Raw genomic sequence first — 17457 nt, 5'->3', positions numbered from 1 at the left:
AACTCCAGATCCCACAAGGTGATCTCTTAACTCCTGTGTTACTGTAGGATTATGCTCTGTTTTAATGGTAGATAACCAGCAAAACAACAAATAAGCAACTTCTGTTTCTACTTCTATTTAACCAAATAGGACAATTTAGTTTAGAATGGTGATCTTCCTATCAGGAGACATCATCTAAAGCAAGGAATACCCTCTCTCATCATGATTCTAACACGTAAATTGTTTTAATTTTATGGAATTCCAATTGCCTCAATTTCTTCCTATGTAAAATGGATTTTTTTTTTTTTTTAAGCTTTACAGGGGCACTTCTCAGGTTTCTTGCTTCTAAAATGCCTTGAAGGGTAGTCCAGTCTAAAAATGAAACCACACCATTACCTCCCCAACAAAGATCTGATTCCTGAGTGGATATAAAAGGCAACTTTTACAAGGACTATCATGACCCACAACCCCTAAGTTTATTTTTGGAATTCATCTCAACACAAATAGAAAGATGGTATTATATATTATTGGAGTAGGTTTCTTTTAAATTGTAAATTAATTTCTAAATGGTAAATCTGAAACATTGCTCGTCTACCTTAATGTACAAGACAGAATACATGATCTCACTGCAGACTGTATACATACGGAGGTCAAAGCTGAAAATCGCATTTTCAAAGTCTCATGCATGATTAAATCATTCCGCACACCCCTTTTAGTTTTCTAGTGAAAAGGTGGAATGATCAATTCAAGAAAACCAGTGAAAGAAAGGGGGCAATTTTTCTATTAGGTGTTTAGACTTTGAGCCATGAAAATTCACAAGCTTCCTCAGTCTCTGCTGCCCCTCGCTCCTTTCAGATCCCATTCTCAGTTCAGAGTTGTTTCACCACAGCAGACACTGTGACCTCAATGCCATGAGTATGGCAGGATGGAGGGATGAATGGCTGCCTTTACACCAAGGGACTCTAAGAGCTTGCCTTCATACCCCCAAAGCTTGCCAACTCCAAACTTACAAAGAGTAAGGTATTTAGAGGGGAGAGGGGCACTACCCACAGCTATCCTTACTGAAATAGACATTTCTTCCCTCACTACAATGTATAGAAAGGAATTTTCTTTGGAGTTCCTTTGAACTTAGGTAACAGACAGCTAGTAGTGCCATATAGTGAAGTATATTCTGAAATATACTCACAAGATGAAAGCAAGAGAGGTGTGGAACAGAAAAAGTACTTCCTCTATTGCTTGCAGATTGGCTTGTCAAAATCCTGTCTGCAATTTCTTCCCCCCAACCCTTCTTTTTTCTGAAGGGCAGGGGGAGATGCAGGAGGTGTTTTTCCAAACCTGTGAATACAACATTCAACAGGCAAGCTGAAAAGTTCCTGCTGCTCCTGCAAAAAAGGACAAACAAGCCCTTTTCATGTCAGCTATGTCCAGCTGGAAATGTCACAGCTTTGCTATAATGGAACAAAGCATGCATGTTGTCTGTTCTTTCAAAAGGTCTCTTAATTCAAACAAAAAAAAATATTCACATCTGGAAGGGGTCAGAGGCAGGGGGCGGGAGTGGAGGAAGCAAAGTTCAGATGGCAAGTTATAGCAATTGCTGTTTGTCTTGCTGTTTGTCTAATTATTGTGCTGCCTGTTCTGGCACTTATTGATTCAGTTAAAGAAAGAAAACCAAGAGTTAAAAAGCAATTTTATTACTGATTGACCTCAGAAAGCCATGACAAGACACACCTCTTCACTTTTGCTCCATTCATCACGCTGGAATGCTCTGGCTGAGTGAAAAGACCTCTTGTGGTGACTGGTTTGACAGTAGTTTCTCTTTTCTTTTTTTTAAATAAAGAAAATACTATATATTGTTGTGTATGGAGTCCAAGCTTCCCTTTAGAAAACCACAACCTCCACTTAAACATTCAGAGGACATATGTACTTAAAAGCCTGCCCTTTCCAACAGGTTTCTTCCAGCATCTGTTTCTGTAAAATTTAAAACCTTTTAATGACTGCAGAGTTGGGAGGCTGTCTCGAATTGAGCTATAGGAAGAAAAAAAAAAATTCAAAAAGTTGTTTAGTGACACCTGATTAAAGGAGAACAGTATAAATTTAAGAGTGGGAATTCACTGGCTAGGCACCAAGGACCAACAGTAAGAGTTTGCATTATACTCCTAAACTTCCTTCAGCATACAGTGTTTCTGAAAAAGAGGAGTCTTTCCTAGACTGCCACCTAGCTAGTTAATTTCTTGTATTATTTTGGGAGCTGTTTTAAAAAGCTCTTTTTCTCCAGCCCTTGCTGCATTAACTCCTCCCTTCTGAGCTGGTATTTTGTCAGGAGTTTCAAGAGCGATAAAAACTTACTGCCAAGTTCCTTTCTTCCCCACAATGTGTTTTATAACCCAGCATGTAGTTTAGTCTGTCTAAACACTGTACTAGTACACTGCCATCAGTTTCCATGGAGATGATTAACCCTTCAGTAGTCAGGAAGCTTTAGCGTGCTTTTTGCCCTTTCAGCACATGAAGTACATGACAACAGCTATTAAAATCGGCCTGCAGGTACACCACATTTTCCAGACAATTCTGGCAAATGCAAGGATTTACTTTTGCTTTACGCCATCACACAGAGCTGTGGTCTTAACCAAACTTGCACTGAAGTCATCTGCTAGTGTGAGCTGATCCTTTCCCTTGTGCTTCTTCTGTGCATTACTATGATGTCTAAAGGTATGACAACCCCAGTGACACCAACTTTTTAAGCTACTACAAGGCATACGTGAGATATAATGAAGACTCCAGAATTAACTGAGAACAGACGAAGGAGATGACTTTGAATTCAATCAGAGATCTTGACTAGAAAACAGAAAAATGTCATGCCCTGTAGTTTAGAAGCACTGCCATATGAAGCTTTATCGTTTATCAGACTCCTAGTCACTGATGTTTCTGGCAAAAACATTCTCTCAGTGTGTATTTGTAACAAAACAAAACAACAGAAAAACTTTAACTCCATTTTAACAAGTTGAAAGAAACTGAAAACTACCCCTGATCTAGTATAACACGACCTAATCAGAGCAAGAAAGGACGTAGAAGTATACCTCCCAGAATGCAGCAAATGAAGGTCACATGCAGTCATCAGCTCTAGCTGTGGAAAAACTGGTTTCTCAATCTTATTTCCATAGAAAGGACAATCTCCCTGGCAGTTGTCACTTAGGTGACACACTTACTGAAACAAACTAAGAAAATGGCAGTAATAAATGTCTTCAACAGAACTTTAAATAGTGCAGTTTCCTGGAAGGATTCCCCAGTATAAAACTATTTTATAAACATTTTCCAAGCTATCATCACTGAGGCACTATAACCTTCCCAGCACTTTTAACATGTAATGGTTTTTTTGGCATTCAAGAGCAGATATACTATATAAACTAGACATGAATAACCAGGCATAACTGCAGTTTTTGTAGAGAAGAGTTAAAGGCAGGAGAGAGATTTTTTTGGCAGTAAGCTTGGCTAACTTTAAGGAGTCACAGACAGGGTCCATAGTAATGAGTGTTCTGCTGCAGTGAGTATTATTTTCTGTTTAACTTGCATAGCAGTTGCCATGTGGATTTCTTTGCAGAATCCATTTGGAGTCAGCAAAGCGTGGGCATCAGCAGTGCAAAGTCCCCTAACCGCCTTGACACTGTGCTACTAAAACAATCTATAGAGGTGCAAGAAGACTTGATTCATAGTCTACTCAGGACTGCCAATGTGACAGCCTGTATTTACTGTTATATGGACATCTATCCAGTAGTAAAAGACACCACTAATTGATTTCATATACTTTGCCACAGGACACTTGCCAAACAGTAATGGTATTTGGTTAACCAACGTTGGCTGCAAATAAACCAAAGAACCTGAGACCAGAGTCTCCATCATCTGTTCTTGTGAGATACTTCAGGTGATCTCCTTGTCCCATCTAGTTAGCGAAGACACCTAGGGATGCTAAAACCCGTGGCAGGGAACATCAGCAAGGATCCAATAAAAATGTTTCAATAAAAATAAAAGCATTTTCACATACTTAGGATCCCCCAAAGCTGCAGAGATCACGACATAACATGCAAGAAATGTGGAGGCACTTGTTACCTGCTTCTCCAGCCCTTCCCGAAGTTACAGGCGCAGCACCACAAGCCTATGTGAGCTGCACCTTCCAACCCTGACCGCCACAGGCAGTTTCCTGGCTTGAGAGAACCTGTCCTAACCCTTTCTGCTATTATTTAATTGGCACCAGGTTGTGAAGGAAACTTTGGCTGCCCACACCTTCAATTTTGCTTTTGTCTCGCTGTAGGAAACCAGCCACTCTTACAATTACAGATTTCTTGAAAGTATGCACCACTTGTTTTTCTTGGAGAGGCTGGTGCCTGGGGAAAGCTGCTGCCCGCTGTTAATTCCGGCAGCACTTCCCACTGCCCGCTCTGCCTTCAGGAGGGCCGGGAGGACACCACCACCGCGCATTTCTCCTCTTATTAACAGGAGCACGTGAGGCAACTACAAACCGATATATACGTCGAAGGGTCAGGTCATCCTTCACCGGCTTAATCCTCCCCACCTCCGTTTTCACGGCATTACTTAGTGCTTTTATGACAAACGTTTAACCGTGGTGGAGAAGCGGGCAGCTGGGAGCCCAGTCCTTCGCGGGCAGGACTGGCGTCCCGCACCATCCCACAAAGAGGCCGTGGGGACACCTTGGAGGAGTGAGGGGTGTGCGTCCCCCTCTCCCTCCCCCCCCCAACCCCCGGGAGAAAAATAAGAGATGTCAAACACTGACCGCAGCCCAGCAGCTTCCCGAACCCCCTCACGGCCTCGCAGAACTTTCTAGACGGCGGCGCACGGCACCGGGGCCCCGCGCCGCCGCCGCCCCGCGCGAGGGGGGCTCCGGCTCCCCCGCAGGGAGCCCCCGGCCCCGGGCACCTCGGCTCGGCTCGGCCCGGCCCGGCCGTCGCCTCCCCGCCTGCGGCGGGGCGTGCGGCGGCTGGCGGGTGAGGGCGGGCAGCGGCCGGCACTTACCGATGTCGGAGTTGCAGAAAGCGTCCTGCGGGTGGATGGGGACGCAAGTGCAAGCCTCCACCACCAAGTCCCGCAGGTTCCAGCTGCAGAGGAACACGAGGAAGCTCAGCCACGCCGTCATGCTGCCCGCGACGCGCCTCCTCACTTCTGCAAGTGGTCAAGAGGGGAGCTGCTGCTGCAGCTACCGCTTTTTTGTTGTTGTTGTTGTTGTTTTGTTTGCCTGACTTTAAATCTCGCTTCCTAACAGCCCGCGCGCCGCGCCGCGCCTGCCTGCGTGCCTCTCCCTCTCTCTCCCCCTCTCTCTCGCTCGCTCGCTCGCTCGCTCGGGCAGCGCAGCCTTGGCGGGACGGTGCGAGCTGCGCGGCACAGCAGGTCCGGAGCTCCCAGCGGCTGTGCGGTGCCGGTGCGGTGCAAGGCTGCGCTGCGCCGCTGCGGGCCGGTGCGCGGAGTTATAGCCTCGATCGCGCCCTCTCGGGCTCCGGGGGCGCCGCCGCCCCCGACCAATGGGAGCCCCGCATTACCTCATCGGCGGGGAGAGGCCAGCGGGCCGGGGCGGGGCCGCGGCCAGGGCTTCAGCGCCTTATAGGGAATAGTGCGGGGAGAGCGCGAGCGGGCGGCGGTTGGGGCGGTTGGCTGGGCGCCGCTCGCGCCCTGTCACTCGGGCGGCTCAGGTAGCCGGCCGGGCTGGGGAGACGTCCCTGTCCCCAGCCGAAATCCTCCCCACGGCTGCTAGAGGTTGAAACCCTTACAGGACAAGTTTCATCCCCGGGGTATCTGCGAGTGCCTTTCCCGAGGCCGTGCGTGCCCTCGGGGCTCAGGCCCAAGGGGTGCCCCCGCAGTGAGTGTCTGCCTCCCCACCGCTGTGGCAGGGGCAGATGCAAATAGGTGCCTCGAAAACACGCGCGGGGTTTGTTGCTTGCTTGAAAACCTTGGACTGTTTCCCTCGAAACGATCTCAGCTAGCTGTAAGCTGATTTTAAACTGGAGGAGATAAAAGGAAATAATATTTTTAATGACTTTCAGAAAGCGATCAGAAAACAGAAGGGGAATATAGAGTGCTGTTCCTTTCCATCTTTCAGTACACACTGAAAAAGGGATGGAGGAAAAGAAGGGCAAGACCTAGCTGAACTATAAACCAGGACTTCATACTGTGGTTTTTAATCCTGCTCAAATGCTCCTTCTTCTCCTGTCAACCCCACCACCACCACCCATCACTTCCCCTTCTCAAGACTTTCAGTCAGCAAGGGGTCATAAACTGCTGAAACTAAGCTGGAAAAAGCAGTGTCACATCTACCCAGGCACTCCCAACATTCAATCTCAGAGTATATTTTAGCAGTGCAGCTTTAGTGGAATTTATAGAAAAGTCTTGTTTGGTTTGTTTTCCCTTATCCCCTTTTGGAACTGTAAATTTCTATCAGCTGTAGAAATGTAAATGTTATAGTAGAGCTGGGACTGTAAGGAAGGAAATTGCCAGCTGCAAGATACAGACAGCCTTATTATTCTGCAAAGGGAACTGAGAGGTGATTAATCACAGTATCAAACCAGTGTATATAATGTCAGAGTACTTTCCATGGGGTTTACAAGACTTAAGCATGTCTAGTTATAATTATGCCGGTATTAAAGGCCAGGGACCAGCTGTCCTAAATTTCTAAATAGTCAGCTACGTCTTTAGATTTACAATTCTGCTCCATCTGGGTGAAGCACAGTCTGCCTACACCTTTTCTTTAATCATACAGTCCATATAAAATTAAAACCTCTAGTCTTACGAAAACACAGACTTTTATTTGGAACATCAATATGCACAAGCTTCAAGATGGGTGTTGCTAGTAAAGATCAAGGTTACAATGCTAATAGTGGAAAATGCAGGTTCTTATCCTTGCTGTGACACAGACAACCAGTGTGACAGCTTATTCTTCCTGTACCTTAAGTTCCTATCTGTGAAATGGGAATAATACTGATGGGAGCTTCCTAGCACTTAAGAATGTATGTTAGTGAACACACTAAAAAGTTAGATGGTGTTAAGGTGATAATGAATTATATAAGTACGTATGGTGCAGGATGCTAAACAAGATATTCAATCTAGACACTTCAGTGTCTGACTTCTTTGGCTCCAAATTGCATATGAGAAACCCCATATAAAAACTAGTTAGATATTTGGACTTTCTAGCCAAGGTACTACAGCTGAAGCTGAATCCGTCAGGCTGAACTGTGCTTTCAATCTTACTGGGTGTGAACAAGGAACAACTCCACTGACCTCAGCAGAATAACACGGAAGAAAAATGTCTGGCACTTTCTTTTTTTTGTTGTTGTCGTAAAAAGTTTGATATCACCAACATCATAATACACCCGGTCTATCAGCATCTCAGATCAGAATCTGAGAGAAGTGGAGTTATTCCATAACTTGACATTGGTGTAAATAAGAGGGAGTTTGGCCGACATACAACTAGATTCTAATCACAGCTCCAGCACCACCTCCCTTTGGTCTCTGGCCAAGCAGCTCCTCTGAATAAATTTCTTCATCTCTATAATAACACCTTTCTTGGATGTTCTGAGGACTAATGAGCTTAATACTTTGTAATAAGCTTTGAAGATATTGGGTGCTGTCTAAGTGTTAAAAGTGACTATAATATTTGGAGGTAGGATACATTGAGTGGAAACAGGAACAAACTGAAAAACAAACCTTTCAGTCACCTCCTCAGTTTCTGAAAAGGGAAATGAAAAGGACTAGAAGTTACTGGAGTTATTTAGGGCTCTTGAAGGCATGGAAGTAGCTTTGGTTTACAGTGAGACTGACCAAGTTTGTTAAAGTAACACCAAGCTTGCGCTTGGTACCGCATCTGGTACACTTTTCAAATATAACCCAGAGAAGTAATTTACAATTACTTTCCAGGAGTGGCACGGATTGATCTACTGGCAGTGCAGAGCACATCTGTTTGGAAGGGATGGTGTTGAAGCTATCTTTGTGTCAAGGCTTACCACTGTCTAACATACCACAATCTGAGAGGTGATCCAGAAACTTTTAAACTCATGCATTAGCATTTCCTGGAGTACTGGTACCTGTGTTCAATTAATTAGGACCTCACTGATTAACCTGCTTTTTTGACACCTAGTTTTTTGGGGGGGGGGTTAAGAGATGATCTTCTCCACAGTAGTATGGATGCAGGTATTTCCAGCCAGGACTGGATACTGTACAATAATAACAATATTTATTTGCCTCTTACAGGTACATTTCATACACAGAAACCAGAGTGCTTTATTTTTGTAAATTACAGGTAAATAATACTCAGGAGAGCCAGGTCTGGCCAGCCTTCACTTTGAGACCTGTCAGTAAAAGGCACTCTGGAAGAGCCAGGCAGGGTGTCTGATTGTCTATTTATATGAGAAAAAATTGATACAGGGTCAAAGTAGCACAGAAAGTCAATGGAGGAACTGAAAGGAGAACTCCGTCTGAATTCTTGCTTAGAACTCTGTGCCCTGACTGTATGGGAGAAACTGCAAAGGGAAAAAATAAAATAAATCAGCATTCAGCTCCTTTGCCTAGATAAAACTTTAAGCCTTTTATGGCCATGAAAAGCTGTAGTAGAAAAAGAAAGAGAAAATAAAGACCCTGATCTTCATATGAGAAAATCAGAGTTCACGTTTGGTTTATGTCACCAAATAAAGAAATCTATGTTATTTCAGTCCTCCACCAAGAACACACTGTTGAACACAATTAAGGATCTCTCTCTGCTTTACTGGGCAGCCACACCACTTCATGCTGTAATCTTGTCGGATCCCACAAGCTAAGCATGACTGGGCTGGCTCAACAGTTGGTGTGAAAATTCCCAGGGAAAGCCATGTCCTGCAGGTGTTGTTGACTGAATAAAGTGGCCTTCTTTCCTCAATCTTGCATGAATGTGTCGAGACAGTGCTAGGGGGCACTGCACTGCAAGAGATGGTTGCATTTCATGTGAGTGAAGCTAGGTTCCCTACAGTAACTGAAGAACCCACTCTTTGCAACAGGAGGAATATGAAACTGGGTGCCTTGGTTAAATTTCAGGTGAGATTACTACCTTCTGCCTCCATAAATTCTCACTGTGATTTATAGCAGGAGCATGTTAACAGTATCATTTTCCTTCTGCAAGCCCTGCTTGTTGCTGGAAAGGACCTAATTTGTGTGTCCCAAAGCTAGCTGCAGTGCCTGAGGTTAAAACCCTTTAGGATACTCCTGCAAGAGGTGGAAGGTGTTGCTGTAAATGAACTAAAGGGGTACTCGCTTCCTTTCTGATCACCTTTCACAACGAAATGTGAGGGACACCAGGCGCTGGCAGAAAGCTGCTTCTGAAATAACAAAAGCATCTGAATGTAATTAGTACAGAAGAGCTTAATCAAACTACAGGAACTGCTAGTCAAAGAAAGAAAGACAGGCAGACAGACTAAACTCTTCCCCCTTCCCCCCCCCCCAAAAAAAAAAACCTGACGCGTGTAGGGGCTAAAAACACTCCAGCTCCTCACCAGACCTCAGCTGACTTAAACTGGGCAAGGCATAAGTGAAGTCAGGAGACTTCAGCCTGCAGTTCAATCAGTCCTGCCACCTCCATGAACAATGCATTAATTTAAAATGCTGCTGAAGTATGGGCATTTTTCCATTTTAACTTTTCCACAGTAACTTGACTTGATTCATGAGCATGGAGTCTTGCCATTAGCATTCTAAATTGTTCAGCTGCCAAGTTGTTCAAAAGCCCCCTCTTGTCCTAAAAACTTCTTGAAGTTGGAGATCTTCATATCTTTTACAACAGCTCAGCATCAAACCCTTAGGAGATGTCATCATTTTTCTGCTTTTATACAGCAGTTGACAAAGGATAGGTGCATTTCTGAGCCATCTGATGTACTTTTTTGCAACATTCTCATATGTGTTGTAGGACAGTAAACCCTACTGGAGCGGTCTTGCATACTGTTAGCAAAAGATTCTCTGATTTCCTGATTATCTGTTTCTTTTTTGTATGAATCAGACTGACTGTTTTTTCTGACACTATCCTTCAAGAAGACTTTGTTTTGTTTAAAAATTTCATATTTGCTACGATTTATGTGTGTAAAAAAGGCTGGAAAAAAATCTCCTCTGTTAATTCCTTCCTTATACCAGTGATCTTCATATGCTACTTATAATAAGAAAAGTATTTCTTTGAAAATCTCTTTGATTCTATATATAGTTTTAAATTTTTCATTTGATCTCCTTCTTTGAGGCTGCAAAGGAATTATGTCACCTTCCTGTCTGCAAGCCAGACACAGGTAGCCCTCTATCCCATTTCCAAGCTTTAAATTACTGATATGCCATTAAACCTTCATCAGCTCTAACAGTTTGGGTTTAATCCTCAAGGATCCTTTACAGATTGTGAATATATACAGCACCCAGTCTGCAAGTAGACCACAGGGACCATGTGTCACCAGCAATATTATACAATAAAGGATTTTAGAATACAAAATCGTCCTCTCAGTAGTGTGGAAATTCTCCAGTCAGGCTATGTTGTGGCATCAGCTGCAGAAGGGCAACCAGGAAATGTCTTTTAGCAGCCTTATCAAGCTGAAAATGTTTGCTGCACATGACTGGGCTCTTTGGCCCCAATCCAGCAAAACTCTAAGGCACATGTTCAAGTTTAAGCACACAAGATGCTCTACTGAAGTCAACAGGACCATTTACATGCATAAAGTTAAATATAAGCTTAAGTGCATTTCTGGATCAGGGCCAAAGGACTCAGTACCATGCAGGGTTCAAGCCAGAAGGCTGTGATTAGATGGTCTGACAAGAGTTGGGGGGGTGGTTGCGTAGTTTGCTTGGCTCTACCTGCCTGTGCCTCATTCCAAGCAATTAATTTTTTCTCATTTTTGTTTATAATAAGTTTTTCCATTTCTCTTGCTTTGCTTTCATGCTGCTATAGCCATTCCCAAATTGAAGTTTTGTTTTTCTTTTTAAACCCTTCTAAACTGCATCAATAGTTTTAAGTATCTGAACAAAGAGATTTCAAATAGATGAAGTGCTTCAAATGGTAATAAGAGCTGGTGTTCCCAGAGCTTTGGAGACTGGCACTAAGCAGAGGAGAGAGTGAGAGCGATTGAAAATCACTTTTCTGTTGTTCCTTTGTATGAACTGGTTTCTGGCTTATGCAATGCACAGTAATTAAAATGACTGGAATGCCTTACATATTTAAGAGAGCTTTAAGGCGGCTCTGTGGCATTGTGGCCAGCAGAGTTCATGATCAGATTCATAAATGTAATCAAGGTTTGACATTTCTATCAGCATAACTTGAAGAAAATATTATCTCTGAAGAGGCCTGGGAGGGAAGCTTGAAGAAGAAGGGGTAGACACAGAAAAGCAATAACATCTGGTCCCTGGATCAATTCCATGAACACCTATGCGGGAGGTTCTGCACAGTCCTTCCTTTGGGTGAGATGAGAGGCTGAAGGTCAGGGTGGTCATCAGAGATCTCATTGCTTTCTTTCACTGTAGCCTTGATGTCTTGCCCAAATTAAAGTTTGGGAATGTTCTTCCCTACCTCCTCACTGTAATATCAGTTACCCAGAGTGCCTCCTCCTATGTTCTGTGCAGCAAATATCCCTTCCCATGAGAGAGGCTTTGCATTTGAGTACCAGCCACTGCAGTTGTTGGGTGTTTTTGTGGGGGTCCAAATACCCCCCCAAAATATTTAGAAGACAGAGAACCTACCAAACTGGCAAGTCTCTGCTCACAGCAGGTTGAGCTGTGATGGGATTTGCTCTGTTTGGCAGTGGTAAGGGGGCATCTTGTTGCTTTTCAGTCCTCTCAGCACAGTCCAGAATTTCATTCTCCTATTTTCCATTTTTGCCATTGAAGGTGGCTGGGAAATGGTGTGAGGAGAAGGCACTGCATCCCTGTTCTTCTCTCAAAGGGTAGCCAGACTACTTGCAGTGATGAACAGCCATGGGGGAGCAGGGGAGCTGAATTCAGCCTCTCTTGGGATGAGATCTGATTGGCCTGAGGATATGACCCTTCTGGCAAGCACACTGAGCAACCAAATTGTTTTTCCCTCACATCCCTGCCTCTCACCAGCCTTCTGTGGACACTGACGGAGCCCATTCCCTGATCTCCCAGCATAACCTGTGTTCATTCTACACACTGAAGGACACTGCACAGAATACAGTAGTCTCTACAACCCTGTTTGAGTGTAGGGAGATACAGATCCCAGGCAGAAGACAGTGTTTCTGTATCTCCAGCTGCCCTCTTAGACCATCCTGAGTGTCAGCTGAGGCTAGCAGAGATGCAGTCCCTCTGTACTCAGTAGGCCAGCCAGCCCCTAGAATGTGCCACTGCTTTTAAAGCACATTAAAATCCTCCAAAATCACCATACCTGTGAAAGGCAGAAAGACAAGGAGCACCAGGGAGCTGACATCCCTCTTTTTGTTACATTAATTATGAACCCGGAAACAGTGTCAGGCTGTCAGATCTAAAGGAAGGAACTTCTATTTATCTGCAGAACAGGTGCAGCTGCAGGAGAAGTTACTGTCTCTCCCTGCAAACCTGCAAAAACTTCCTGCAAGAATAAGTCACTCACTTCATCCCCATAGTCCAGCAGTTACTAGTTTCTCACTTGAAACTATGAACAAAAGTGTTAGTTACAAGAATGATCTCTAATGATGAGGATAGCATCCCAGCAGGAAATAAACTCAGTGATTCCAGTCAAGCATGACACCAAATGAGTGTGAAAAACTAGAGGCAGTCCCTGTGCATGGAGATCCCAGCGGAGACGGTTGCCTTGGCACAGGATTTTTTAAAATACAATTTGGGTTTTTCACTGCTTTTGTTCCTGTATTCCCAAACCATTGCTGTATTCTGAGGCAACAGGTTGCCTCAGTTACAGCAGAGCCCTCCTGCACAAACCCACAGTCCAGGGCAGAAAAAGCTGGGGGATTTCTGATCTGAAATTTCAAGGACAGATCTCTTTCTTCTCTGGAGCAAAAGGCAGCACTTCTGTTTCCTCACTGTTTTGGAATTTTGCTCCATAAATCTTTGGATGTAGTGTGAGACAAAAGATGAGGAGATGGTAGATATGCAGCCTGGAGTGTGGATTCTGTCATTTGTTTATTATCTTGCTCTTCCTGAGCAAAGAGTAATACATTCATTAAAGGACATTTTCAGGTCTGCACTGTGAGTTCCACACCTAGTGTATTAATGTTAGGAGTGAAAAGATCAGTGTTTGATTTAGCACAGATGTGTGAAAATAGTGTTTTTTCTCCACTGAAGACAGAGCAAAAAATACGGACCCTATTCCCCTTTCTTTTAATCAGAAGCCCTGAACTGTCTCTTAGCTGTGATTCTCTGTGTGCTTCTGTGGGTTGTTTCAGTGGGGGACACAAAGGTGCTGAAAGACGTCACAGTGTAATTACAGAACCTTTCTGTTCATTTATCAAAATAGCCGTGGTTTCCATTTCATTGCAAGTGATAACAGGTATTGTGCAGTAGGAGTTAAACTGTAACCAGATATAGCATGGCTGGAGGTGAAGCCAAGAAAAAGGAACAGAAAAAACTTCCTCTGTTTTTCTTCTGCACTGAATGAAAGTATTTTTGTCAGGGACTGTGGGCCTGGGATTATGATCCCATGCTTTACTAGCAGAGGCTTAAAAAAGCAGCGTCCTACACTGGCAGAGTTCTACTCCTTTCAGTTTTCAACCTAGTTCGTAGAGCGGCATGTGGTAGACAGTGGAGATGCTCTTCTGAAGCGGAGGCGTACAGTGTGGGTAGATGTACTTGCACCCTACTGGTGCTAGCCAGAAAAAGGAGCTTCAAATGCATAGCAGAGGCAGCAATGAGGACTACCCCAGAAGCTGGCAGGAATCATGAAGGTGATCAATGTATGTATAGATTATGCACCAGCAGTTGAGATATGAAGGTACCACAGCCTGAACATGTGCCTTGAACACAAAAATACCTCTGTGTAGCCCTGCTCTTAGTAACAGTGCCACCAAACCTTCCCAGAGTGTTGGCCAGGGATTCAGCATTAGCACGAGTGCTTTGCTGTGGGAACCCTGGGCTGCTGCAAGGTAGTGGTTCATCACAACTGCTAAGAGTTGAGCAGCCAGAGAGGTACGGAACATTTCTGGTGGAAGTAGATGTTCAACACGAGTCCAGCACTACCCATTCTCCTACCATCATCTCTGCATATCTAGTGACTGGTATTTCTGTGGCTGGCAGGTGGCTGGGGGATTGGTCCTCAGCATAGCTCCTGTTCTTCCTATCTCCCAGGATCTGCAACTGTGATTTTAAGCAGTGCTTGAAACCAACTGCAAGCGGAGGTTGAGCTCCCACCACACCAGCTGGAGAAAGGAGGGCTCTCCCTAGACATCTAGCTGAGGAGCTGGGGGAAAGTGTTCTCAATGCACAGGTTCTGCAGTGCACAAGAGCAATCTACAGTTTTGCTCGTGGGATACCTCACAGAAAACAACGGGCAAAGAGTCTGAGCAACAACAGTTTCCACCAACAGAGAAGTGGCTCTCCAGCAGACTTTCCCTTGCTCCTGACAGTATGAAAATTGGACATTTTCATTTTAGCAGTATCTTCATGTTCTGTAAATTTCAACTGAGCATTTTTTAACTTAAATCTTGCTCCCTCTTTTCTCAATTCAAGTTCAGTGGAACCATCCTTACTCCAGTGAGTGGGAAGCACAAGGAAGAATGTTCTACCCATTGCAGACAAACTCTTAGAGCAGCTAGAACGGAAGGCATTAATCTGATCTCCTTTATCTTACAATACAGCTATAGGGAAACCTTCCAGAATTGTTGCAATTCCCTCTTCCACTGTTGTTCAAATTGAATGATCTATTGCTGGATCTATTTCTCCTGCCAATAGTTACATAAAGTCACCTATTGTCTCAGGAAATTTATTCTGCTGAAGAAGCAGGACCATCAAAAAGAAAACAGGCCTGCTCCGTGGAGGAAGGAAGAACAAGCTAGGAAGGGAAATTGTTACTTCATTTGAAATTAGTTTCCAGATGCAGAATAAACCTTCACCACTGAACATCCTATATAATGTCAGCTTAGCCTAGAGGAGCACGTGTAGCATTAGCTGTGCATGGCTGTAAGCAAATAGCACCCGAGTTGGTTTGAAAAAGCAAAATCTTATTCCCAGTGAATGCAAGAGCATTTCCTTCTCTTCCCTGTAGAGATACAACCTAGCTTCTCAACTAAGACAATGCCTCCAACTCACCTAAGGTGTTTCCACATGTCTTAATAAGAGTACTTTAAACAATCAAGATTTGTGTCCTGAAACTGAAGTCAGAAACACAGGCACATGTAGCCATTCAGTTTGATTTTGAGAAGAGGCTGCTGAGAATAGGAAGGAGAAGAGGAGAGAAGCTGGTGCTGCAAAAAACTTATTCCATCAGGCATTGCTAGGAAGAAGGAGGGAGGGCAGCTTTTAAAGCCATGCCTATGGCTGCATGTAAGTGATAGTTCTCAAAGGATTCCCTTAATCAAATTCTGCAAAAGATAGGCTGTCTCTCTGTAATTCACTCCATGTCTTATTCTAAGGCCATATGCTCTGGTCACGTGAAGATTTACAGTCTCAAATTTACTGGCCTCTGAAAACCTAAAAGAATTATGCAAGAAATCGTGTTCTCTGATAACTGAGGCCTCACACAGCCATGCTTCTAAAGACTGATTCTAACTCAATTTAGGACCCCTCTAGGGCTTTTTAAGCCCTTTTTGGGATGAGGAAAGGGCAGGAAAGAGGGGGAGCTGCTGATCATTGCCATATGTGAGAAGCATCCCTGTCTGCACGTGGGTGTGAACGTTCATGTTATCACAAAGGCTGAGCTCTGAAGAGGCCCCCCTCTTTCCTGTTTCCAATCAGCAACTTACTGCTGGATCAGGAATCCCATGTCACATTGTAACAAAGTTACAAAAGAGGAAAATGATGGCCAGTGGAGGGGGAAGGGTTGGGGGAACTCCTCTTAAATAGCTGTGTAGGATATCTGGGTGGGGATGTGAGCCAGAAGTCCTTAGAGGCAGCAGAATAAGTGGGAGTTTAGCAAACAACCATTTTCTTTCTTTGACGAGTGTTCCTCAGAGACCTCAGCACTCCAGTTCTCAGAGCTAATTTTAGCTATTTGTGGCTGGCCTGTTCCTAATGTCCCTTTCCTATCTCTCACACACACTGAACCCACTCTCTGTGGGCTGACAGATGACGTGAAAACCTCTAATCTGCAGGTCAAATATCAAAAATGAAGTGGGATCAGGGAAACTGGAAGCACCATTTGCTTTCTTCCAAATAAGGGAGATATATTCATATTAGAAGTTCTTAGCATACCAAGTTTGCATTTTTTTTAAGTGTATGAGGGGAATGACTTATTCTTGAAAATTTTATGGTAACCACCAAAGATTTTATCATCTCATGGACACTGGCTTTCCTATGCAGACTATGACTGAGATGCTTTCATTATTTACTGGCACTGCTGTCTGTAGCAAGACCAAAACCACACTGTCCCAAGCACTGTACTCATACGTAACAGACAGGAGTGAGTCCCTGCCAAATGGCATTCAGTACATGTTAGGGAGGGCTCAAAAGGAACACACAGACAATCACACTGTGATGCCAGGTGGGAATGAGCTTGCAGCAGATGGTGTTCATATTGTGGTTGCAATGTTCATGGAAGTCTGAGTCTCACCTGCTTTACACCCCTGTTCTGATGTGCTGCCAGTGTTTTATCATCCACAGACTTTGCCATATGGTTGAGTCTGGTGTCTAGAGGTATCACAGGATACAGCCAGGAAGGTAAAAGGTTTGGGATGACTCTTCCTATTTTAACCAATTTTTCCCATAGACTTGAGCAACAGGTGGGACTGTTTCTTCCCCTAAGTCTCTTGTGGATTTCCTCTCCTGATCTCCCTTCCTGTCCACACACAAATCTGCAGAGGATGCTTGGCAGGCCCAACATATATGCTCAGAGTGATGTGCATGTGAGCGTATGGGCTCTTAAAGGATCTGGAATAGAAGCTGGCTCTGCTCTGTAAAAAAACTAAGTCCAGGGACTGGAAATCAGCCCAGGACCCTTATTTTCAGTTGATAGATTTAAGAAGGCTTTGAGATAGATAAGGAATCTTTAAAAGACCTTGGCACTGAGAAGCTGTCTAGGAGGAGGAAAAGGTAATTATTATTCCCTTAGAGGACAGGAGAGCACTATTTCTTGAGCTGAGAGAGAGGCCAGATTTATCACCATTAATTGGGCAGACTGCCCTGTTTTTCTGTTGACCGGAAATAAAAGGCTGACTTGAATATCTTGGACAAGATTGCCTGTAGCACTCGCTGCCCCAGCTGGCAGGAAACAGTCAGTCTGCATATAAAACAGACCTTACAAGCTGCACATGGTTCTTCCGTATGCCCTGCAGGTATTTCCCAGGTGAGGCTATGCTGAACTAGAAGTTATTTCCCTCTCTCAGAGACCCAACAAGG

At 44.2% G+C, this 17457-nt stretch overlaps 2 protein-coding genes across 2 annotated transcripts in view; one reads left to right on the top strand and one right to left on the bottom strand.

Moving 5' to 3' along the window:
• Positions 1–5135, bottom strand: part of TIMP3 (TIMP metallopeptidase inhibitor 3) — a 39142-nt gene extending 34007 nt beyond the window's left edge. The window contains exon 1 of the mRNA XM_026074589.1: positions 5002–5135. Within this exon, the coding sequence (XP_025930374.1) occupies positions 5002–5122 (121 nt within the window). The 5' untranslated portion in view covers positions 5123–5135. The remainder of the gene's footprint in view (positions 1–5001) is intronic.
• Positions 1–17457, top strand: part of SYN3 (synapsin III) — a gene marked incomplete at its 3' end in the record, with an annotated part of 150809 nt that overhangs the window by 87595 nt on the left and 45757 nt on the right. The gene's annotated exons all lie outside the window — the stretch shown is intronic.

The sequence above is a fragment of the Apteryx rowi genome, unplaced genomic scaffold, assembly GCF_003343035.1.
Source record: "Apteryx rowi isolate R43461 unplaced genomic scaffold, aptRow1 scaffold_390, whole genome shotgun sequence".
NCBI classification, from domain to species: domain Eukaryota; kingdom Metazoa; phylum Chordata; class Aves; order Apterygiformes; family Apterygidae; genus Apteryx; species Apteryx rowi.
The sequence above is the reverse complement of the archived record's forward strand: the minus strand, read 5'-3'. Positions and strand labels throughout refer to the sequence as shown.